The 25,375-nt window shown below is 39.2% G+C and overlaps 1 protein-coding gene and 1 long non-coding RNA gene across 4 annotated transcripts in view; one reads left to right on the plus strand and one right to left on the minus strand.

Annotated features, from left to right (window-relative positions):
• The window catches only part of STXBP5 (syntaxin binding protein 5), a 115,271-nt gene extending 107,071 nt beyond the window's left edge, over positions 1-8,200 (minus strand). For all 3 annotated transcript variants that reach the window (XM_063308902.1, XM_063308895.1, XM_063308886.1), the window contains exons 1-2: positions 7,403-8,200; positions 6,036-6,133 (exon numbers count right to left, since the gene is read on the minus strand). In XM_063308902.1, coding sequence (XP_063164972.1) covers positions 6,036-6,133; positions 7,403-7,555 — 251 coding nt within the window. In that variant the 5' untranslated portion in view covers positions 7,556-8,200. The remainder of the gene's footprint in view (positions 1-6,035; positions 6,134-7,402) is intronic.
• A 793-nt stretch (positions 8,201-8,993) lies between these two features.
• LOC134501263 (uncharacterized) overlaps positions 8,994-25,375 on the plus strand; it is a 32,853-nt gene continuing 16,471 nt past the window's right edge. Inside the window, exons 1-2 of the long non-coding RNA XR_010068332.1 lie at positions 8,994-9,481; positions 10,088-10,154. This is a non-coding gene — a long non-coding RNA (uncharacterized LOC134501263). The remainder of the gene's footprint in view (positions 9,482-10,087; positions 10,155-25,375) is intronic.

Raw genomic sequence — 25,375 nt, forward strand, 5'->3', positions numbered from 1 at the left:
AAGCAATGGGAATGAGATACCAACTGATATTTCCTTGTTATAGGCGGGGTATAGGTATATGTTATTGAGGAATCGAGCAGCGTACCTCTGCTCCCACCCACTGGAAAATCTTAGATTGGAACCTGTCATTAAAAAAGAACCTGCCCACAAACACACCAGAGGTCTTTTCAATAACCTCTTGAAGACAGAGCGCAACTAATAACGTCTCAGCACATTTCCTCTATAAAGTTTTCTTAATGTTTTGATTTTTAAAAAGTCTGCTTGTTCAATTTTTTTCTTTAGGCACTGACATCCTGCTTCCTTAGCAAGATCAAGCAACAGATGGGACATGCTTTTTTTCCAGTCTACCTGCCAGGCCCAAGCCCAGGAAAAGCAACCGTGTTGTTCTTTGATGTTTTTATTTGCACATAAGGGAAACTGCAAGAAAAGGCCTGCTGGTGCTTAACTGCATAAAGAATATTAAAAATATGATGACAAAAGAGCATGCGTATCATGAATACACACAGACAACAAAGCAGACCAAAACAACATAGAATCTTTGCATTTTAAGTGCCAGCCTGAAGCTCATAAACAAAAGCCTTCACAGAGTTCACATATACTAAAGCTTAACAAACAAGCCAACATTGTACTAGTAGTGTTTACATTTATATAACTTCAGCAGAGTTAGCTAGGCTTGTATGCAAAGCACAGTAGAGCATACACACACAAACTTTGCATTAGCTGCCTGCACTATAAAGCACACCTCAGTATGTATGCAGCATACCCATCCACCCATATGATCTCTAACTGCCATGTAATAAAGTTCTTTAAAAAAAGAGCATTAACTTAACAGGCAGATGTAAGTAGTCTTCTTCTACTTCACAATCAACCCTATAAGCCCACCAGCCCAGTATCTTCAGTTCCAATCCTGAAATAAAACTCTTGGGTTTATTTTTATATCAACACTTGAAACAACTATTCTGGAGTCAAATATTTTGCTCCTAGTATATGCTCTTATTCTCTATTAAGTCCTACTGGATAAAGCAAAACTTGTGAATAGCTATGTGCATGATTTCATAAGCATTGATAAAATCTTTCATAGAACTTTCAAAGAAGGAAAAGTTATTCACAATATAACAGTTTTATTAAGAGAATGGGTGCATGTTCATAAGTTTCATTATGAGATGTATAATTTCAGAATTGATCACACAGGTAATTTGATCATAAGATAAGAATGTAAAATCCTTGCAGGTTAAGTGAATGATAGAGGCAAAATATGGGATTGCATCAGCAGTGATTTGCTAGTAACTTCTAGTATCAAATCAGAAAGGAAGCATATACTGTGTTGCAGAATGTTTTTTAAAGTAACAACTATATCCTTCCATAACAGGTTTATAAATCAATTTAAAAGATTCAGTTCACATTTCAGTTTTGAAGGAGAATTTATAGACAAATGTTTAAGGATTCAATTTGAAGTTTGCTTTTTCTCAAAAAAACATCTTTTTTTAACCTATCTTGTCAACAAGATGTCACTCACATCTACATCTTTTACTATGTTATTTTATTTATCCCACTATCAGGAAAAAATAGTATTTGCTTAATCATGAAAAAAGGGTTCTTTGCTCAATAACTGTCAACTAATGGGACAAAATTTGAACTTGTGATACAATATAGTCTTTATAAACAGCACTGCAAGTCATACTTTTTCCAAAGTTCACTAGATTACTATTGAAAATTCTGTGGATGAAGCAATCAAGCTTCAGTTGGGAACTAGAACTGAGTAACTAACAATACAATAGAAGTCCTGACATATCCATGAGGCTTAAGCAAGCTGATCACTGCAGATGAAATATCTGATGTCACTCTAAGCTTCTTTTTAAAAAATTACATTTACTATCAATTGTATATAAAGTATATTCTATTAGAGACTTTATACAAATAATGTGGTAACAGGAGTTAACAAATTAGATGAAGCTTTTTGGTTTGTGTGAAAGGTAAATGCAAAATCTGAAATGTTTAGCCAGAAAAGTTAAAGCCAAGGTTCTGCTATTGAATGAATTTTAGGATTAAATGAATGAACTCCAAATCTTAGATGCAATATGGACATTGGAGACTGATTAAAAATGGACAACTTTCTACAATGATGTAGAACCCTTTGTGCAATAAGCAATAGCCCTGTTCATTATTCTGAATTCTTGCCTTTTTTATGATTGAGATGTCTTTTTCCAAAATGGAGGGTGAAATCTTAAATAGAATGAAGAAATTACCTAATAACTTAGTCACATGCCCAACTAATAGTGCCTGGTATTACTTCATTTATAAGAACTGAATTTTCCAAAATATTGTTTTCTGCTCATGACAATAGACAACTACCAAAAATATGATTTGTACATTTTATGAGTTTTGTTAGTTCTAAATCAACAGTAGCTGCACCATAAAATATCTCTTCTAAAGCTTGAAAAATTGGGAGTGCTGATTGGAAACAAACCCGTCAATATATGTAAGAATTAAGCCAAAAACAGGATCTGAATTCTGGATGAATCTGACTCAATCACCTCCCAGTGGATTCAAAGTAGAATACAAGCCTCCTTATTCAGATTCCACTGTGGAATATTGCACAATGCCACAGGTCACCAGAAAAGTAAAAGTAAAAAAGTAAAATAGCTGATGAGTTTTTCTGTAATCATGCAAGATCTCAAGTTTATTAATGTTGAGTTTCTGCAGACCCCACCTGAAACTGTTCTGTTGCATCACTTGCCAATCCCTAACTCAACTGATTCAAATTGATCAACTTTTCAGGGAATGATAACCCAAGACATTACTAGACTGCAACTTACAAGAGACCTGTGAGAATATTATCCTTGACAGGAGGTACATTGTACACTGCTTGAAAGTGAATAGCTATATAAAAGAAACCTTTTGAAAATATGCTACAATACTAAAGAATTACTAAAACAAGTAGACATTGATAAGGAGAGCTGTATTAGTCTATGGCAGCCAGTCTATGGTAGTCAAAAATCAGAAGTCTGGTGGCCTTTTTCACTAACAAATTTTATTAAAAGTCATGTGAGCTACAGCTCACTTAATTAGATGCAATGAAGCAGCTAGATTTGCAGAGTTTATGAACCCTGGTATTCTAGCTATGGTGGTTCCACTGCTTGGAATGGTAGGGCAGCTAAAGTTGCCTGGTTTCTGTATTTTGGGAACCTAGCCACTCTGTAGCATTTAATGAAGGACATTAAGTAAAAGTATATACCTTTTAATAAAATGTCTTGGTCAGAATAGGTGCTACCAGACTCCTAATTTAAAACAAGTAGAAATGCTAGAAAAATGTATACAATTAATATGGATGCCAGTGGCAATTCAGCAATGTATAAAATGCTAACAGTATTAAAATCAACAGGCAAAGTTAGTTGTCTCATTATTGAAAAAAAAGTAGAGTAAGCTTTGCAAACTTTACAAAGAATTGAATGGGACAATTATACATTGTGTTTTAGTTATATTGTCACCTGAATGACTAATTTTGAATTTACCTTAGATTAAGATGCAATGTGTACATTGTTGGATATGGTTTATTTATTCCAATAATACAAGATCTTTAAAAGAGCCAGTTAAGATTTGAAACCTCTTTTTCATGTAGAGAAGCAATTACTTAAGGAACAAGTCTTCCAAGAAAGCAACAGTACAAGACCCTATTAACATAATTTTATACATGGGATCTTTAAGATAGGTACGAATTTGATTCGTCTGATGGTGGCTGTTAAAACTAAAATTTTGTTTAAGAGGAATGGATAGACATTTACGTACAGAACAGCAGAAAGTAAGTCTCACACTGTAAATCTTACTAAATATTTAAAAGAAAACTAGAAAAAAAAGCTTTCACCAGTGTTATAATACTAGATTTTCACTGTAGTTTCCACAGTGAACAAAGCAAGCTGTGTTTATGCAGCAAACCTTTCCAGAAAACTGCTATTTATGATGCCACTGGTCTCAGGAAGTATGTACTCCAGGAATCTGAAATATAGGGCAGTAGTCCCCTTTAGCATCTATGTGCAATCGACAAGAACAAAAACCCCTTCCTGGACTTCAACAACCTATTATATCCACGCCTTCCCTTGCACTGGGGAAGTAAAAATAATAAGGAACTGCCAAAAAGAATAAGGAAACTGCCAAATCGAGGTTTTTTTCTAACTTAAAAGTATTCTTCTACGAATTACTAGCATCTACTAATTAATATTTACACTCTAATTCTGCAAATACGCTGCAACATAGGGGCTAGAGAACATGGGAAAAGGTACAAGATCACACTGATAATGTCAATGCAATTCTACTACTTGTTGTGAAGGAAGATTTGAAAAACACACACAGCCACTTGTCCCAGGATCAAAAGCTATTTTTCTACAATTAGGGTAGCCATTATATATTTTCAGTTCTTACTCATAAACACCCAATAGGTAGCACAGACACAACCATCAAAACAGCTTATTGATATCATTGATAGCCCATTGATATCAACTGCCCCTTCCAACATCTATTTATAGTTTCATCAAGTGTCTCCATATTTAAAAACTAAAACTTTCATAAAATTTTGTTCCAGGATGCAATGGCACAGCTCTTAGCCAACTGGTTATTTTGCTATCACATTTTCTTCAAGGACTGATCTACACTGACTCACAATTTAATTCCTTTACATCTTCACATCAAGAAAAGAATCTTTCACCAAGGGGTTACACTGCTTATTTTACTCCACATGGAACATAAGCCTCCACACACTGTTCTACGCTCAATGAGGGCAGGTCAATATATGGAAATCAATCTCAAATGTTCAATATTTTTGTCTAAACAGCCACACTTTACACACCTTGCAAATTAGCAGCAGGTATTCCTCTCTCTTAAGCAAAGCCAGAAACTGTCAGAGTTGAGAAGGAATTGCCACGTATAATGCAGACAGAAAGATTTTTAGTTTGTAAACAGAGAAACATGGATTCAGTATTGAGGGCATAGACTGAACCTAACCTTCCCATTAAATTCTTTGATTATATTAACACTTCCTTGGAAGCATTTTTTTTGTAGTTTGTAATCAGCAAAAAACTCCAATGCTTTCATTCTTACTATCATATATTTTTTCAAATCAATTGGGACATTTTAATAAAATCATTAAAATTTTAATTTTTGTAATTTAAGATGTTGCCACAGCAGAAGCGGTCATAAAAAGTAAAGTCTCTTGGTGACTTCATAGATATATCCATGCAATTTTCTTGGCAAGAATACTGAAGTGGTTACTGTTTCTTTAGCTCATCCCCAAATGAATTGCTTTTGTTTACCTCAAAGCAAACTTCTACTGAAGAAACATCACTTATTAATTAGTAACTATGTACCTAGTTCATCTACATAACCCAACAATTCCTTTATATCTCAGTGTTTTTCCATACGACAATACATTATGTTAGTGTTTAACATACATTCATTCCCTTACCTATTAGTAAACATTAAATACTAACAATGCTACCAACAAAACCATAGGGCATATGCAATATATGTATAGGCTCAAGTTTTGTTCTTTGAGTTATGAAAATCTTAAACTCTATCATATTTAAAACTTGAAAGCCACACAACAAATTACTTCATTTACCATTAAACGGCAACAAAAACATTTTACTTATCAAAACATTTTGTATAACAGAACCCAGCGGTACATTTCTGATCCACATTTCTAGTTACAAAGTGCGAAAAAACCCCCAACAATACTAATTCAGGTTTTTAGTTTACTACATGGAAAATAATTACTCTGCTTTAATAGTGAAGAGAAGCTATCAACTCACAATAGTAAAAATAACTAACATGTTTTCCCAGAAAGTCTTATACTTCATTGGTTCTAATATTGGAAGACTTAGGTCACACAGGCAGAAGTAAATGCAGAGGAACAACTTTTTCTCTTCCCCATTCAAATGCATACCTGGCTTGCAGAGTGCTTTGTCACAGTAACTCCAGGACTAAATAGTACACAAGCACAGTCTTCTTAAGAATTTTCTTTTTAAAATGTAATAAAAGGATACAGCCTTAAAGCGCCAGTTTGAGTCCCAATGGCAAGTATCTTCTGAACAGGATCAAAAGCCAAGGCTGAAGGTTGATAGGGGAAACCATGGCGTACAGTCTGTCAAGTCAGAGCAGTGAAGCAATGGTGATTCAGGCAACCAAAGAAAAATAAAAAGCCAATATTTTAGGAAGAAATGACTTCATTTAGTCTACAGAACAGAATGAACTTTTTTTTTCATTTGGGGGAAAAAAGATAATTTATTTGAATCTCATTGAACATACAGGTACCAAAATGAAACCTTTGCTTAAATACCCACAGATAAAGATCAAGTTTATCATTCACTTCTCACTTGATTACATATTTAGAAATTCTTGCAAAAATTAGATAACTGTATTACAATCTGAGACAGACTAAGAAATTTGATGAGGCAGCCAATCCTGTAAATTAAGTGTTCACTAATTATTAAAATGGCTTTTTAGAGTGCTATCTTTATTTCTCTGAAGGCCTTAAATGACATGAAAGTTTTTTAAAAACACAGGCACTTTTGCATTTAATGCATTACAATGGCCACCAATGCTCCTACTTTTTTTTTTTAACAATTAGAGATGTACCTAAGCTTATCATGTGTGGGGTAATGACGGAAGAGCACAGGCAATGCCAGTCAAACAAGAATGCATGTTTATCTTAAGGATCAATCCTATCCCATTATTTAGATAAAGTATTCAATCCACAAGCCAAACTACAGCAGTTTAGGCCACAGGTGTCGTAAAGGTGGAGGTGGAGATCCACTTCGTTTTGTGTTTCAATTTGGCACAGCTGGTGAATTAATCTGCTGCATCACCGTTTTGGAATTTAGACTCCAACTGCATTTACTGCATCCCATCTGGGAAGAAATATCCCTTCCTATTAGCATTACTTCCTCCCCCATCCCAAAAAGGAATTAAAGAATTATTCCCACTATATTTAAAGAACTAAATTTATTGTACTGAAGCCTGTTAAAATCCCTGTGCTGTTGGCAATATAGAGCATTTAGTACTCTGTCCCCTGGTCACATCCAAGTGGCATTTTAACTGTGTTCAACAGTGAGGCACTGATTAGAGGTTTCCCTCCAAGGATCTTAGATATACATGTGCATTATTTGCGGCTTAAAATGCAAGTGATAAATAGCCATCCGAGCAAGATGCTTGTAATAAAAGCTTAGGGTCCCTCATAACGTCATCCTCGCGCTTGCTCTTCTTCCCCCACCCACCTCTCCCGCAAATTAAAAAAAAAATTAAATTGACAGCTTTAAAAGCATCAGAGTCTAGAGTCTGCAGAACCCATCATGGCTACATCATCCTCCGCTCCCCCCCTCCCCATTTCTTCCCAACCGGCTGCAGCATTCACCTTGCAGAGCTGGAAGTGCTCGGACTGGAGGGTCTCCTGGATGTCGTTCTCCCGGGTTGCAGACTGCTGCTGCTGCGAGGAGGAGGAAGCCGAAGAGGAGGACGACGAGCCCGCCAGGCCGTCCAACACCTTTCTGATGTTAAATTTCCTCATGGTCTCTCCAGCGGCGCACCCTTTTCTTCTTCCTCCCCCTCCTCCTCCTCCTCCCCCTCTCCACCCCCCTCTTGCCGTGGCTCCTACTCCCGCCCGACCACACACCTCATCCAGACGAGCGGAGAAAGGGAAGAAGCAGGCGGGCAAAGCGAGGGGTCCCGCTGCAAAGGGAGGGGGAAGCAAGGGAAGGGCGCCTTGAAGTATCTGCTTTCCCCCTCTGCTTTGCCTTCATCCAACCATTGTCCTCCTCGGTCTGGGCACGGGTTGGGAAGGCAGCCGCGAGGGGAAAGGGAATGCTCAAGCCAGACGCGGACGAAGGGGCAGAGCAGTCACCCTTATCTGCTGAGGGAGGGAGTGGACCTGACCAAGGAAGAGGAAAGCGCCGAACAGGAAGAGAAAGGAAGGAGGGAGCGCACGAAGTAAATAAATCTAGAGGCGAGATTAACGTAGCTCGGCGGCTTCTTGCTGCCACTCGCCACGCCAGCGCGCTTACACGCACACTCAGGCGAGCAGCTCGCCGCTGGCAGACGGCTCTACCACGACCCCCCACCCCGGGCGCCCTCTAGGCTTCGGGAAGGCCGCTCCGCCCGCCCTTCGCAGGCTGCCCTTTGCCTGCCTCACTGCGCCTCCTTTCCCACAAACCCTAATCCCCAGCCCTCTTCGCACCGACTCCCCCCACCCACCCACCCCACCCGCTCCTTTGCTACTGCTACTGCGCGGCGAGGGGAGCCAGCCTCTGCCTCTGCCCCCTTCCTCCCCCTCTTCCTCTACTTGTGCGGCTGCGAACCCAGAAGTGACAACGACGACCGCCTCAACTTCCCACCCCTTTTCCCCCCTGCCAGCATCACTTAAGGGGAGCAGAAGCGGCTGTCCATCATCCCGCCGGGTGCCCACCACAGCCCTCCGCCTCTCTCCCCGGCACAGCTGCAACTCCAGCCGCCCGGTGGTTGCGCGAGCTGGCCGCCCTCCCTCGCCGGCAGCGCTGCCCCTCAGTGAGACTCCTACTCCGGGAGCGTCACCAGCAGCGCTTCGCGGGGAGTTTGGTGCCGCCGGCTGCCACACGCCCCCACAACCATCCTCTTGCAAAGGCTATGCCGGCGACTGCTCCCGCTGCCGCCGCCTCCTCCTCCTCCTCCTCCTCCTCCTCGCCTGACAACACAGAAAGGCGACCCCGCCGGGAAACAGCGGCGGCGGCAACGCCGTCTTCCTGCTTCCCCCACCACCCCTGTGGTAGCTGTCGCTGTTGTCTCCTTAAACTGCTGGTGGTGGCAAAGCAGAAGCGGCCGAGGCGGAGCATGCGCGCTCCAAGGCCTCCCGCAAGCACCCGGATGTTGCTACCTTTTCTTGTTATTGTGGTTGTGGGGGGCGGGGGGCGTCCTAACGGCCTTCCTGGAAGGCGTGGAGGGGGGCTTTGGGGCCGCGGTCTCAGGGCCCCGTGCTGGGGGACTAGAGCCCCTTGAAGGAAGCCGCGTGCGTGCCGGCATAAGCGCGCATTGGAAGGGCTGCGCGGGCGGGTGAAGGTCTCCGGGCCAGGCTTCGGGTGGCTTCACCCGGAGAGGCTGGAAGGGGATGCAGACCTGATCACGCTTTGCCCCAAGGAAGCGCGGTGGGATGTGCGTCAGAGTAAAAGAAAAGGGTCGTCGGGGGGCAATTCTTCCGCTAGGTTCCCGCTGACCAGGACTCGGTCGTGCTGATTCAAAGCATTCTGGTCCACGCGACGCCAGTGATGGCCTGAAGGGGCAGCCCTGCTGGTGTGCAAGGCGGCATAGGGATGTCCCAGGTGAGGACGGAGCGCCAGTGCGTCTCCGTTCAGATCTAGGTGGAGGTAGTGGGACGGAAATTCTGCTGCATTCTTCAAAGCTGAAGCGCTCCAGAAGTGATTTGGAAGAGGTTTCCGTGGGGACAAGTGATTAAAGCGACAACATGGTTAGCTTGTTTGTTCGTTTACTTCTTTGAAGTCATCTCTTCCGCGGGAAAGAAATGAGGCAGCTGTACTGCACGAAGCAGTGGGGGATAAGGGATGGTGCTGATGCTGGTCAAAGGTTTTTTCATGTGTGAAGTGGTAAAAGCAAAACAAGAGGCAGAGTAAGACAGACCAGGTTTTTGGACATGAGTGACCTCAGCTTAAAATACCTATAACCATGGAGATTATGTTTTCCAGAGGGACATTGGACATTTTTTAAATCTGAGGGGTTTGTTCCTGCTTTCTGTAGATTAAAAACACTATAAGTAGGCAACGATGATGGCTTTCTCTTCTGATTTCTGTGATGTATATTAGCAGTGCCTTCAAGCTTTTGGTGAAATCATTACATCAGTTTAAGGCCAGTTTATATGGAAATTATTGTCTTTGAACAGAGTTTTATCCCACCAGATCTTAATGTGTTTTAAACCAAAAGCGAATGTAAAGTGTAAATTGAAGTAGAAAAAAATTAAATTGCAATGGTTAAAATTAATTCAGAAACTTATTTTAGTTAAAAGCAAGAATTGTATTAGATACCTTAAGACTTTTACAAGACCACTCTTGTGTTTCAGACCCAGAAATTTAGCAAATACTGTAAGTGATAATGAAGTCTCTAATCCTATGGAACTTTACTCCAAGGTAAGTGAATGTAGTTTTCTGAGTCTGGAGCCTTTGAGCATAATCAAGGCAGATTTAAACTTTGTGAGCCAGCTAAAGTAAATATCCGTAAGTGTGCTTAGTTCTTTTTTCCCTTCTCTCTCAGTGTACTTAACTCTGTTGTAGGTAAATGGTATCTGAGCTCTTAAGCAGTCATTGTTATTCTTTTCCCAAAGTTGTCTCCACAACCAGGTTAACTGTTAAAACTCTGATGTCTTATAAAACATGAAACTGAATAAGCCAAGGCCTGTTTTACAGCAACATGAATTGGGATTAAAGGGACAATATGTGGTATTGTATCTTGACCTCATAGCTGGTAGCAGTACCTAATCAGTGCTAGCTGAACTTGAAAAAAATTATGCAGGATTGAATCAGGAGACTTTAGGAAAATGCAGGACTATAGACTGGATTTAGAACTTAAATAAACATCCAGAAAGAAGGCAAACTGATTCCTATACTACTGCCAAGAACAGTGCATAGACATGAACATGTAATCACCAGGAATTAAAATCAGTTTGAGGGAGTCTTTTGTCTTTTTATCCTAATATTGATAGAATGACTGTACCACTAAATTTTTAGGTGTCAAAAGACATTTTTCAGTGCTCCCTTAAAACAGTGTAAAATAAAAAAAAGTCTGGTGTAGCAAAGAAAAAAAGGACTCAAATCATTCTCCTTGCAAACATTTTCCTGCTAGGAAGATAGATAGACAGAAAGACCAGAGAGAGATTGATTGGCCCAAGGTCACTGAGCTGGTTTTGTGCTTAAAGTGGGACTAGAATATTTTACCCCTTCAGTAATTTGAAGTAATATAATGTGTTCTACTGCATTATGATTCTATACTGCTGTATCCATAGCCTGCCATGAGAGAGATAAGAGTACTCAGTCTCTTGAACATCAAAGCAAAGTATGTTTGAAGTTAGACCCTCTTTATGTTGGTTGCTGCAAAACTGACTTAAAAAAACAAAGCATTGATCTCTTACCCTGCTTCTTGGGGGTACTTGAATTTGGAAGAAGATGCATTTTAGAATTTTAAAAACTCAGACTTTTATATCAAAATCCACTGTTTTTGATATAGAACTAGGAATTACCATACATAAATCATCAGTCTCTTGAACAAGTGCTCTATTCCTGAGACAATCATGCTTAAATCACAACATAAAATTATAAAGGAAAATTAACATTTATTTGTATTTTCTTTTTTCCAAAGAATTGTGTCCTAATTGGCTCATAACTTAAACAAATATAACAAACATTAAAATATAGTATTTTAAAAACTATATAATACTGAAATTTTATTTTATTGGCATTTATTTTACATATACATGTGTTTGTATACTAACTAATCAAATTCATAAAAGCATTTGGATCACAGCCTTTCTATGCAGCCTTATAAATACTCACTGACACCTAAGTTCTATCAAGTTTGATAGGACTTTCTGTCAGATAAGTAGTTGTAGGATCAAAGGAGCAAAGCATTCAGATTCAAAGGAGAAAGGGTATGTCAGAGCATGCAAGGATGCTCACATAACATTTGTTGACAACTTAAAGCAGCTGCATCTTTTCTCTGAATCATGCAGCTACAGCACAGTCCTGGGAAAAGGTATTTTTGAGATGCCAACTGGTCCTGCTTGTATGCTCATGCCTGCTCCAAATTCTTTTCTTTGAACATGAAATGCTATAAACTCTATAAGATAATAGCATTACAGTGCTCAGCTTTGGCAAAGAAATGCCTGTGGTGCCTATTGTTTTGGGTTTACTATTGTGCTTTAGGTTTTATACTGTATTATTTTTATATTTTAAGTGTACAAGATTTAGAGAATATAGTTTATAGAAAACTTAGAAATGTAAATAAGCTAATGAATGGTGGGTATCTGTAGCCCTCTATATCGTATAATAGGCTATCATATTGCATTATACAATATGTAAACCTTGAGATTGGTTTATGTTATAGATATTTGACATAACATGCCTTATGGATATTTGGTCATACCACAGTTGTTGGAGCTTGGAACAATATGGTTTTTGTTGATTTCTACCCATGCCATCACCATTTTTTTAAAGAGATTTATGCATCAAGCTCTTGTCCACAAGTGAAATATATGGCTATAGAAATAAATGAAAATGAATTTAGTATGCTTTACGAAATATAAACCATTGCCATATGCTTTACTGGAAGGTGTTGCAGTAAGGCTTTATATAATTTCTATAATCAATATGTCATGAAAATGTCAAAAGCAGTATGTTCACAAACACACTCTGAATGTTATGTGCCTTGAAAAATTTAAAATAAGCCACTGCAGTGGAATTGGAGGACTATTGCCTATATGAAGCATCAGAATCTGTGAGATTGCACAAGAATTGTAGGCCTGTTGAGGATTATGTGGAAATGGGAGAGCAACGTAGGTTGGTATTGCTGTGACAGGAACATCACTGCCAGAGTAGAAACACTGAATTTTACTTCCTGGCACTGTGTAGAAGGCAGAAGGAAAGAATCTGAGTATGATGCACCTTAGTGTTGTCAGACAAGCTGATAAAAATGCCTGTGTCTGACACTATCCTTTTCTAAGGGGATTGCAGATGATAGAGAAAAAGCAGTGGTCACTTGACTAATCAAGCAGTGGCTGGTACTACAGTTGTGATAGCACAAGCCATTCAGTTTGTCTTCAAAGATACGAATATCATTGTAGAAGTAGATTGCTACACCTATTCTGATTTCCAAGTGTCATCTACAATAATTTAAGGGAAGCGGGCAGGAAATAATTTCACAGTTGTAGAGGTTTAGGTTGCTGAAATCAAGCCTACATTGGTCTTAAATTTTGTTGATGTTCACTGGTGTATTTTAAAAGGACAGTGTTTCATTGAACCTCATGTAGCCCAAACAAACCTTTCATTTCTGGCCTATGGACAGTTCATGGAGATAACTGCTTCACTTTCTTCACTATAATGACTGTCATTGATTTGATGGGGGGGCGGGCAGATAGGCATAGAAGAAGGTAGCTCAGTGCCTGTTGCTAAATTGAGCCATAAGGATAATTGGGTGATACTGCAGGTGTATAACATTGTAAATCCATGTTAATTTTCTTTTACCTACTTAGGTTGCATTTATGTCACTCTGAACGGTTTTAGTACAGCCACTGTATATCTTTTCCCACCCTCATCTGAACATACAGTTGTTTTATACCAGCCATGTCCAGAGCAGCAAGGGCCAGCTAATTTGGAACATGAGATTATTTTTCTTTTCTTTCTTTTCCCTAATCTGTTTATCATTTTCTGTTTTTTCTTCAAGGTTTTAGCTTGGTTGTCTTTGCAATAAATTCCCTGAGGTTTGTCTCTGGCCATTCTTGTAATTCTATCACTGTTTGAAGGAGTAATTTATTTTTCTGCTTATCCAAATCTTCTTTTGGCCATTGCAAGGACTTAATTAATTTCTTTCCTACAGTCTAAAAATGCACAGTATTGTTTCTTTTTGTTTCATTGAGTTCTAGTTGCTGTTCTGTCTTCCACCACATATCAGCATTGGCCAGCTTGGAATTAATGAGGACAGCTTCTTCAACAGAGTATCTGCTTCTTTTTCTCTTACCAGTAAAAGAAGAATAAAAGTTTTTCCCTGCCTGCATCTAGATGTAATTTCATTTTTTGTTTAACATATATTGTCCTTTATCATTACTGCAGATCTTATATAAACTCACTGTTTAGAAATAAGTAGCATTTGTCTTTAAAACAGGTTACCCTTGTTTCTTTGAGCAGATACTGTCAAATTAATGCATTAGTTCTGCATATTCATACCCAGGCATATCAAGTCTCATTGAACTCAAAGCTGGGGGCTTTTTTGAGTAGGCAGGAATAGTGCATACTGTATATGTAATAAAATGGTACCTGTTCACTGGAATGACAGGATACAAATGTTTTAATAAATGTAAAAAAGAGAAAAAGACCAGGATTTGTAAAGTGGCCACAACTAGAAACCCTACATTCTGTATTCCTTGCATTTTTCTGGGCAGCAATATGGAAGTAGTTTGCTTTTACCATCTTCTATGCTTTTTTCAAAATTTTAACTCTGCTTAGCTTTTTGTAATCAACCAGGTTAGCTGATTTCAAAATTAGACGGTTGGTTTTAGAGAGGAATCAATTAATGCCAGAGTAATACCACACTCTTCTAATCTGGACCACGTCTAAACCGAATTGTCAAGGAGAATGTGGATCGTCATGGAGGCATTAGTAATGGCAGTGAGACATTCCATGTGTGCAGACGTGAAAATGTTGTTCTATATACTGTATTTTAGCATGAGAAGGGTTTCTCTTGAGTTAGCATGCTTAAGTATGTAATAATTCTGATTAAGGTTTGATTTTTCTTCTCTTACATTCTTCAGTCATTTGCCTCAAGTGCACAAGTAGTCATAATAGCCAATTATGTTGTGATTTTCAGTTTCTCAAATACAGAAATATACACTCTATATCTTGATGTATTATTGGAATTGGCTCTTCCTCATATAAATGAGAGGGTATAGTTAACTGATGTTCTGTGAAGAAATGACTGAAGAAGATTTTCTGTATTGGGCACAATGGCTTGTATGGGCAATTCATTCAACAAGTCAGATAGAAATTTTAAAAAAAAAGCTCTCTTTAGTAACAAATTAAAGTACATACATATATAAATTCAAAACATGAAGTAGATTCAATTGAAATAACCTCAGTATATGATATAATATATAGGATCAAGAAAAACACAGTATAGTGGATTCCTGCATTGTAGCTCAGCAGATAGCAGCGCTTGGTGAAACTTATCTGGGTTCAGTAGTTGATCAACTAGTCAGAGTCGCTAGGAGTCAAGTGGTGTAAATATCTAATAAATAAATAAGGTTAAGCCAGGAATCCCAAGGATGTAAGCTAGACAGGAAAGGTTTTTTTTATAGTGCATACTGTATACAAGAAAACTTGCATGGACATGTCTATTTAGTCACCAGGATGCCAGGTTGACTTGAATGAGTCTTTACTCATATGTTGCACTGTGCCATTATATGGTTTGCTTGTCTTTGTATATTGTGTGAACCTAGCCATCATAGTTTAAACCATAGAATATGGCTTAATACATTGTATAAATGCAAAGATAATGCATCCTTGACAAATAATTAGTAAAGATGTATAGAGTAACCAGAAAAAAATAGTGAGCAAATTAAGCATTCAAAGAATTTTTTAGTTCATTAAAGAACATGCATTCCTTCCTCACAAAATATAATCACATCGGGTTTCAGATCTGATACCACATTCTCGTTGCAGATTCTGTGTATTATATTTTTAATTCCCATATCACATATATTGCAAAATTACCTGTCTGTGTATTTACAAAGTTATTTTTGAGCTGGCAGGCCACTGAAAAGCTTAAAAGTTCCCCAGAAAGCTCCAATGAGTCTTACCCTGTTTTAGGTTTAGTTTCTTACCTGATGTAATGTTTGGAGAATAAAACAAATGTCCAATATTATATCTTTATCTATAGAAATATATTGTACATCTTGATTAGATGAAATTAAATGCTGTAAACTGAATGATACACCTTCTCCTCAAAAAAACGGGAGGTACAAAGCTGTTTGGCAAAATCATTACTTTTATGTTTCTAAATGACAATCATACATTCTGAAAACATTTCAAAGCAGTGTTCAGCTTTAAAAAATGCACAAATGCATCACAAATAGTATAATTTTTTCTTACTGTAGTTGTAACACATTTTATTGACACTATCTTACAGCATTGTCCTTTCACTTTATGTTATAGCAGTATCTTTCTATAAGGCAGTTACTAGTGGAATTTCTCTACAACATTTACTAATATATTAGTTATGCTATAATGGTTGGATGATGGGTAGTTCAAATTGGAAGGTTAAAGTGATACAAGGACAGGATATTAATGATATGAAATACTCCCAAGTTACATCACAACCAGACCTTGATTGTGTATTGCATAAAGAAACTAGCTAACATCTCTAGCAAGTATGGAAATGCAGCATCTAACCTGAACGTTATATCAGTAAAATCATAGAAGACATTTAAAAATCTCTATTATTGCATTTTACAGATTCAGTTTAACATGTAAAGCAATATTAAACTCCATACATCAAAAGAAGAGACTACTTTATATTTTTGGTATCTAAATCCATGATTATCAATGCTCCAGGATATGTATGTTCTCTGGAAAATATGCTCAGCAGTGGATGCATTCCTTCTAGTAATGATTATTGACTATTGTGATTAGCTGTGCAATCAGGTGCTCTGTGATTTTGGAGGCATAGTCTTTTCCCCTCTTTTTCAGAAGCAGTGCGAAAAAATTTTTAAATGTGAGTTTAAAAAAATCACTACTGGTTAAAACACCAGTAGTGTTTTAACAACACCAGCTCTTGCAATCTTTGGAAGTAGCAGACAATCAGTTCCTTTGCATTGCTTCTATCCAAGGTTGATGTTTTAGGAATACCAGTTGGTGTGCCAATCATAGGAAATGGATTTTTAAAAAAAAAAAAAAAATTTCAAGGTGAACTTTTTTATACCTGAGAAGGAAGGGTCAGAAGTTCCATAACTTTTCTAAATAAACTCTTTTCTTGGACGGGGGCAGTAAACATGAGTGATGATGATGTGTTACACTGCCATCCATGGCAGTCAAGAACAACTAAGATAATTACAGTTGCAATTGAAATTATTCAACCCCCATTGCAAATCAGGTTGATTGTCAAAATGTACAGACTTTCAGCTGTTTGCAATGAACAAATTGAAATAGCTCAACACAACAAATGCTTCAAGTGGTGTTCCCAAATTCAACTGAAAATGCAACTTATCATGACTTCTCCAGTCTCAAAATTATTCAACCCCTTCATGGCAAGCATCTTCAGGACTTAGTAGAGCACCCTTTTGCTGTTATGACCTGCTGCAAAGGAGATGCATAGCCAGACACCAGCTTCCAGCACATTCCTGAGGAATCTTAGCCCATTCCTCATGAGCAATGGCCTCCAGTTCAGTAATATTCTTGGGTTTGTGTGCTGCAAATGCCTTCTTCAAATCCCAACCAGAGATTTTCTTTGGGGTTCAAGCCACCACCATCTTTAACTGTAGGCAGAGTGTTCTTTTCAGCGTATGCTTCATTCTTCTTCCTCTTCCTCCAGATATGCCGCTGATCCATCGGGCTGAAAATTTCCAGTTTTGTTTCATCGCTCCACAGAGCAGAATCCCAAAACTTCTGTGGCTTATTTATATGATTTTGAGCATACTGGAGCCAACTTTTCTTGTGCTTTTGGGTCAGTAGTGGTGTATGTCTTGGTTCTGGCATGGGAACCTTCTGTGTTTAGTATGTGCCTTACTGTGCTCACTGAAACCTCAGTGCCTGTTGCCACCAAGTCTTGCTGCAGGTCTTTTGCAGTCACTCAAGGGTTTCTCTCAACCCGCCTTCTCAGAAATCCAGTTGCAGCCATTGACAGCTTCCTTCTTCTGCCCCGTCCAGGTAGTGTAGCCACTGTTCCTTTAATTTGAACTTGCGAACTCTGCTTCCAACGGTGTCTCTAGGAACATTCAGTGCCTTTGCTATCTTTTTGTATCCTGTTCCTTGTTTGTGAAGGGCAATGATCTCTTCTCTTACCTTTTTGGGCCATTCTTTTGACTTAGCCATACTGTATTTCTAACATGCAGTCAAACATGACACTCAGCAAACCCCTAGCCAGTTCAGGTATTTCATGTGTTCCAGCTCAGTCACACCTGGTGCAACTAATGTGTGCTGTTGTGACGGATTCTATTCAGAGGGTTGAATAATTTTGAGACTGGAGAAGTCATTATATGTTGCACTTTCAGTTGACTTTGGGGACACCACTTGAAGCATTTGTTGCGTTGAGCTATTTCAATTGCTTTTGTTTGATTTGTTCATTGCAAACAGCTGAAAGCCTGTACATTTTGACAACCTGATTTGCAATGGGGGTTGAATAATTTTGATTGCAACTGTATTCATCTGCCAGCAAGCAGATAGAGTAACTTAATTACTTTGTTAATTTATGTATTGTTCCTGTTAATCTGTAATGCTATGTTAGTCTATAACAACTACATATACAAGATATAAAGCTCATAATATTGCAACTATAAATTAAGGTTTTTATTGTAATGTTCTGTTTAGTTGTTGTGTTATGAAATCCTGTGATTAAGATAAGGAATAAAAATATTACTACTATGTAGTAGTTAAACTTGTGTCTGTATAGCGTTTTGGAGGAATCAGATATGCTTGGAATGAATGTCCAAACTCTGTCCAGAGTTGCTAGGCATACAGTGACTTTAAGTAAGTTTGTGCCAAGCTTAATCCTGTATATGCATAGCATAAACAAAATGGATTGGTAGGAGCAGGTGGAATGTTCAGCTTGTACTATCAGATGTACATGTTTGGCATAGGGGGTGAAGTTGGGGTTCTCTTTGTTCCACTGCCAGTTCTGTTACATTTCTATGTTTATTTTTTAAAAGTAATATAATTATTTTTTAAAAGAAAGTGCATAAAAATAAACTTTAAATAACTAGGGAAATACAGAAGGCAGGCACTTCTATGGCCATGTGTGAATGAATGGATGGGTTGATCTATCCTAAAGGTATTGAATATATAGAACTGGGAAAGGAGTAAAGGAAGGAAAAACTTTTGATAAAATGCTTGGTTTCTATTAATGAACTCACAGGTCTAGTCATTGGCATTTCTAGTTAAAGCAATCTTAAGTATTAGAAAAGATTTTGTATTACAAACCCATCAAGCTAGATTATGGCAGGATTCAGACATTAAACCACCATGTGGTTTATTTGGTTTTATCTTGACATGTCACTCATATTGCTGTGTGTGAAACTGCATTAAAAATAGTAATACTGTTCTGGAACTTCACTGAAAGTTGTGTTTGTTTGAATGGAAAACTTGGTTTTCTGATAAAATGTATTTTAAAATGTTAATATTTTAAATAACAAAACTGATCCATATCCTGGTCTTAGAACTTTTTTTAATGATAAGGTTTATCACAATAACATTTAAAACAATAATAAAGGAAGCTGAATGTTATAGAATGTTCATTTTCCCCACTGAGCATCTATTGCACATTGTGATATAACTGTAATTGTCAGAGGAGATTCTGTATTTGCAAGATTGATGTCACAGTATTTCATTATCACATTTAGAGGAAGAGCAAGTATACAAACTCAAAATTATGCCATCCATATTATCTTTTCAATCACCCAGGAAAAAAATCTCGCATTTTCTGATTGTTGACATATACCCCCACTGGATTTACAAGGCCTTCAAGAACTACGCATAGATTCATGTACTGAGCAGATGCATGCAGAAGACCCCATTGCAGCTGCTTGTTTACCATCATGTCTCCATTCATTTATTTGGATGTGATAGCTGTATGCTCAGGACTGAATATTGAATATATCTGTAAAAGTAAATGGAAAAGCTTGGATGAGTAGGGGAACTGTGTGGACTTCAGAAATGGTGATGGGAAAACAATTACAACTGTTGTGTGCAAAAGAGCCTTCTAGATGTGGTAAGATGTAGCTCATGTATTTCTGTATTCATCTTTGTCGATATATACCTATGAAGCAGGCGCTGGTCACCATTTTATATTTTATGTTTGTATATTGTATTTGTTTATTGTTGTATGATGGGGTTTTTAAATTTTTTCTATATGCTGTATGCCACCCAGGGTCACATTGCTTGAGCTGGGCAGCCTTATAAATCTTATAAATAAATAAATAAAACAAATAAACCATAGCTTATCTAATGCTATTGCTTCCCTTCAAAATCCTTTTGAATAATTCTGCTGCAAGGGATCTTACTTTTTCTTGCTGGATGAGCAAGATTAGAAGAGTCTTTGCACTGTGGGCAAGAGGCCTGATCAGCCAAAGGAAGTAACACAAAAGGATGGAATTTTCTCAGAATTGCTAGTGTATTCTTCAAGTACAGGTATATTGATATGGCACAAATAAGCAATCTTAATTTTTCTGCAGCTGTGGAATACTCATAGAAATTCACTAATTTCCAGACCAGGCTTTTAGGTTACAGAAAGGCTGGGAGAGGTCTTAGCTCTGCATGATGACCTGAACATCGATAAACTCACATTTGAAAGATGATAATCCTCCAGTGAAAATGCCTTTCCTTTTTCTGAATAAGACTGCTAGGTTTTAACTTTTTAACACTAGCTGATCCTCTGTGATCATATTCAAGAGTGAGTGATGTGCTCTGCAAACCCTTAGGTCAGCTTCATTTATAACTAGGTTTTTGTGATCTTTCTGTTTGAATGCTTAAGATACCAAGTCCACTTGAATGCTCACAAAAAGACTACAAAATATATGTGGATTAGATTGGCCATGGCCAAATCATTTTTTTCAGTTTTCAGCATTTCCCATTCTATATAAGGGAATTCAACAGAACAGGTTTCCTGACACAGGTTCAGTAGGTAGCCTGAAAAACATAACTCCTGAACAATATTTGCTATGTCTGTAAGTATGAGAGACTATTGATTAAGAGGACCTGTGCAGTAAGAGGAGTTGAATGAGAGGGATGTGGCCATAGCCAACGTGCGTTCTGAATGGCGTCCTTCCACTATGGGTATTAAGAAATAATGTTAGGTGACAAGGGTTGTTTTTATTGCAGTTGAACTGGATATTTTATGAAATCAGACATAGTATCTAAAAAAATTTAGTTCTCCAGATGGTGATGGACTTCATCTTTCCACCTAGCATAGGCAGTGGTCATGGATGGTGGGAGATGTATTCAAACAACAACTGGAGACAAATGGTTCCCCCACTCCCGAAAGAGAAATAGACGTAGAATGTTTTTTTACTTGATTTGTAATCGTATGGTATATCCTGGTACAGACAAGTAATAAATACATTACCTGAGAGATAAATACTATCCCAGAGTTTAATAAATCAATAAAGCTTAGTTCCGTCACTTTAACTACACAATTAAAACTAAGATCTAGTTCAACAAACATTCTTCCTGCTCTTTAGTTTGTTGACATATGCATTAGGTAGCAAGAAAAACTTCTTCCTTATTTCATTTTCCTGCAGAATGAATGCAAGCTACCTATGATACAATATTTAGCTTTTTCACTCTTCTGCTTTACCAAAAGCTCTGAACATAGTGACAATTTTTCAAATACTCCATAAATTTTTTAAAAATCTCATCTCTAATAACAAACATGATCTGTATAGCTGTGAGAATAGCACACAAAAGAATCACCAAAGTGTTCTAGTGTGGAGAACAGGAGAGCAGCCCATTATATACAATCTGGTGGCTGTTTTAATTTGACAGTAAACATGCTTTACCTGGCAAAGAACCAAACAGCTGATCAAACAATAATACGTCACCATAGTCAATAAGCCTAGCAATGTGTTCACTACTAAGAAACTGTACTAGATCATGTCTACAAAATGGTGACTAACATCAAATAATCTGTTCTGATTTACTCAATCTTTGTTACTAAATAAATTGTAATGGTTGCCTATTCTAAAACACTATCAGACTCATGAGCAGGAATTCAAAGATATCTGATTTATTAAAGAATAGTATGCAGGATCACAGAGAAAGCTGAGAATGATGAAAGCGTGCCAAATTCAAACTAAAAACCCTCGGTGCAAGTGAAATCCCTCCCCCCATAGAATCTTCTCAAGTTCACAATCCCAGGTGCTCCTAATGGTTTCTGATGGTCTGCAGGAAAAGGCCTTGAACAGATAACATAACCCAAACACATTCCATTGTAATGAATTCAGATACAGAGCTTGGTACAAGGTTTCACAGCAGCTCCCTCCCAAACAGAAATGCGCGTCAGCGCCATGGCATGTGAAAGGTTATGATGTATAAACTACATTGAAACAGTGAACATGACATACTGCCCCCCCCCAAATAAAGAATACATTAAGCGGCAGGCTTCAAAGGGTAAGCAAGATGGAAACGGCAAACTAAATCAGGAGCATTAACATGGCGGGCAGACACCCATTCAGGATGAGGAAAGTGTTTCCATCAGACCAGATACTGAAGGGTGCCTTGAAGCTTGTGAGAATCAACGATATCCTTGACCTCAAAGTGGTGTTGGCCATCAATCATGATTGGAGCAGGGGGAGGAGGTTGAGGATGCCAGCGTGAGGAGTGGTGCATAGGCTTGAGCAAGCTGCAATGGAAAACGGTGCAAGCATTTTAAATTGTGAGGCAGATCCAATTTAACAGTAACTGGATTGATAAGATCAACAATAGGGAAAGGACCAATGAACTTGGGAGCAAGTTTTTTAGAGGGTTGTGGTGACTTGATAAATTTGGTAGATAGATACACCTGATCCCCAACCTTGAAGTCGTGTTGTAAGGAACGATGCTTATCGGCTTGGAACTTGTAAGAATCTTGGGCATTAGCCAAAGCTTGTTGAATCACCAGCCAGGAATCAGACAGCTTAACAGCCCAGTCAGATGCAGAACATGTTTGGGAAGGGGGCTGTGGCAATTCAGGGATGGGAACAAAGTCATGACCAGAAACCACACGAAAAGGGGTTTGTCCGGTACTTTGATGGACAGCATTGTTGTAAGCAACTTCAGCAAAAGGTAATAACTCCACCCAATTGTCCTGATGGTAGTTAATGTATGCTCTAAGAAACTGTTCAAGAGTGGAGTTTAAAATCTCAGTGGAACTGTCAGTCTCAGGATGGGAAGAAGTGGACAGCGCTTGTTTGGTGCCAATCAATTTTAAAAATGATTTCCAAAACTGGGAAGTAAACTGTGTCCCGCGGTCACTGACCAAACAGGAGGGGCTACCGTGGAGGTGGTAGATGTGGAGAAATAGGTGCGCTAATTGCGGGGCTGGCGGGATGGATGCACATGGAATAAAACGCGCTTGTTTGGAGAAAAAATCTTTTACAACCCAAATTACAGTTTTCTTCTGACTGGGAGGAAGATCCACAATAAAATCCATAGAAATCTCATCCCAGGGATGGGACGGGCTGGCCGCTGGCTGTAGAAGCCCCTGTGGTTTCCCCCCCTTTCGTTTTGACATGGCACAAACAGGACAGGAAGCAACATAGTCTTTTACATCACATCTCAAGGTTGGCCACCAAAATTGACGAACCAAATGCAAGGTTTTGACAAAACCAAAGTGTCCAGCAAGTTTATCATCATGGGAACACTGTAAAATGTCAGGTCTTAAAGTTTTGGGTACATAAAGGCGGTGTTGCACCCATGCCAGACCGTTTTCAAAAGAAACAGTGTCTTTATTAGCTAGCAACCAAGTGTCAGATTTCAGCCCCTGGAGAAAGTCTTTCTGTGACTGGCAAGGAACTTGCACTTTCCGCTTCCCAGACTGGGCTGGGGGTGGGGATGCCTGCGCATGGGTCTGGCTCTGGGTGACAGCAACTAAGCCCAGTTGTGGTTCAGTGAGAACAGTCCCAACCACATCTGCCACGTGGTCAAGGTCCTGAGGTAAACGTGACAAAGCATTGGCCAGAAAGTTTTTCTTTCCCGGAATAAATTTTAACGAAGTTAAAGCGACTGAAAAATTGAGCTCAGAGAATTTGTTTAGGACTGAGACGCCAGGGGGTGCGGAGGGCTTCCAAATTCCTGTGATCGGTCCAAACCTCGAAAGGGCATTTAGCGCCTTCCAGGAGGTGACGCCAGGCTTCCAAAGCGGCTTTTACAGCAAACGCCTCCTTTTCCCAAACATGCCAACAGTGTTCGGTTTCAGAAAATTTCCTGGACAGATAAGCGCAGGGTTTTAAGTGATTTTCAGAATCTCTCTGTAACAAAATAGCCCCAACTGAGGAGTCAGAAGCATCAACTTGGACCACAAAGGGGTGCTCAGGATCAGAGTGCTGTAGAATAGGCTCAGCAGTGAAGAGGGTTTTTAATTTCTCAAATGCTGCCTGTCATTCAGGCGTCCAATTCAGCACTGCTCCAGGGTGTTTTACCTTGCGTGTCTCCCCCAAGCCCTTGGTATGGAGTAAATCAGTGAGGGGCAAGGCAATCTCAGCGAACCCCTGGATAAATTGGCGATAATAATTACTGACCCCGAGGAAACTTTGCAATTGCCTCTGGGTGCGGGGACGTTCCCAACTTAAAATCACCTGAATTTTTGCAGGGTCCATTTCAATGCCCTTGTCAGACACCTGATAGCCCAGATAGTCAAGTTGGGTCTTGTGGAATTCACATTTGGAAAGTTTGGCATAGAGTTTGGCATCTCTAAGCTTGCGTAACACCTGTTTGAGGAGGCGTTCGTGTTCCTCCTCGGTTTCAGTGTAAATGAGAACATCATCTAAATAAACCAGGACCCCTTTAAACAAATGATCATGTAATACTTCATTAATCTACTGCATGAAGACCCTGGGTGCCCCTGCTAATCCAAAAGGATGGACTTTGTACTGAAATGAACCCAGTGGGCAATTAAAAGCAGTTTTCCACTCATCCCCAGCTCGTATGCGGATGCGGAAATAGGCTTCGCGAAGATCGAGCTTGGAGAAAATCTTGCTCTTTGACAAATGAGCTAACGTGTCCTTCATGAGCAGAAGAGGGTACTTGTTGAGAATTGAGATGGAATTTAACCCTCAATAGTCTGTACAGAGTCGAAGCGTGCCATTTTTCTTTTCCCGGAATAGCACAGGGGCCCCAACTGGGGAATTAGCAGGTTCAATAAATCCCCTTGACAGATTTTTGTCAATAAAGTCCCGTAATGCCTCAAGCTCCTTCTGAGTCATTGGGTAAATTTTTGGCTGGGGCAATTGAGCATTGGGAACCAACTCTATTGCACAGTCAGTTTTCTGGGGGGGGCGGGTAGCTGATCTGCTTCCATTTCCCCAAAGACGTCTGCAAAGTCTTGCTATTGATTGGGCAAGCCTTCTAAATGTGCCAAGTTAGGGCGCGGCGTGGTGATCGCAGCCCTTCCAACCCCCACACATGTAGCTCTCTCCGCTGCAGGAGCTTGGTAAAACCCATTTTTAAACATCACAGTTCTGTGTTCCCAGTTTATATATGGGCTTCGATAGGTCATCCAGGGGATCCCCAGAATTACCAAGGGATTGCCAACAGGTGCTACAACGAATTTCAAAGTCTCACAGTGGCTACCCATTTGCATTGCGACAGTTCCAGTGAAATGGGTTGCCGCTCCCCCCATTCTCTACACAATGCCCACTGTAGGACGTCCTGGTTGAGTCCCTCTTTAAACCGTTCTATTAAGG

This window comes from Candoia aspera, chromosome 1, assembly GCF_035149785.1.
Source record: "Candoia aspera isolate rCanAsp1 chromosome 1, rCanAsp1.hap2, whole genome shotgun sequence".
In the NCBI taxonomy this organism is placed as follows: Eukaryota; Metazoa; Chordata; class Lepidosauria; order Squamata; family Boidae; genus Candoia; species Candoia aspera.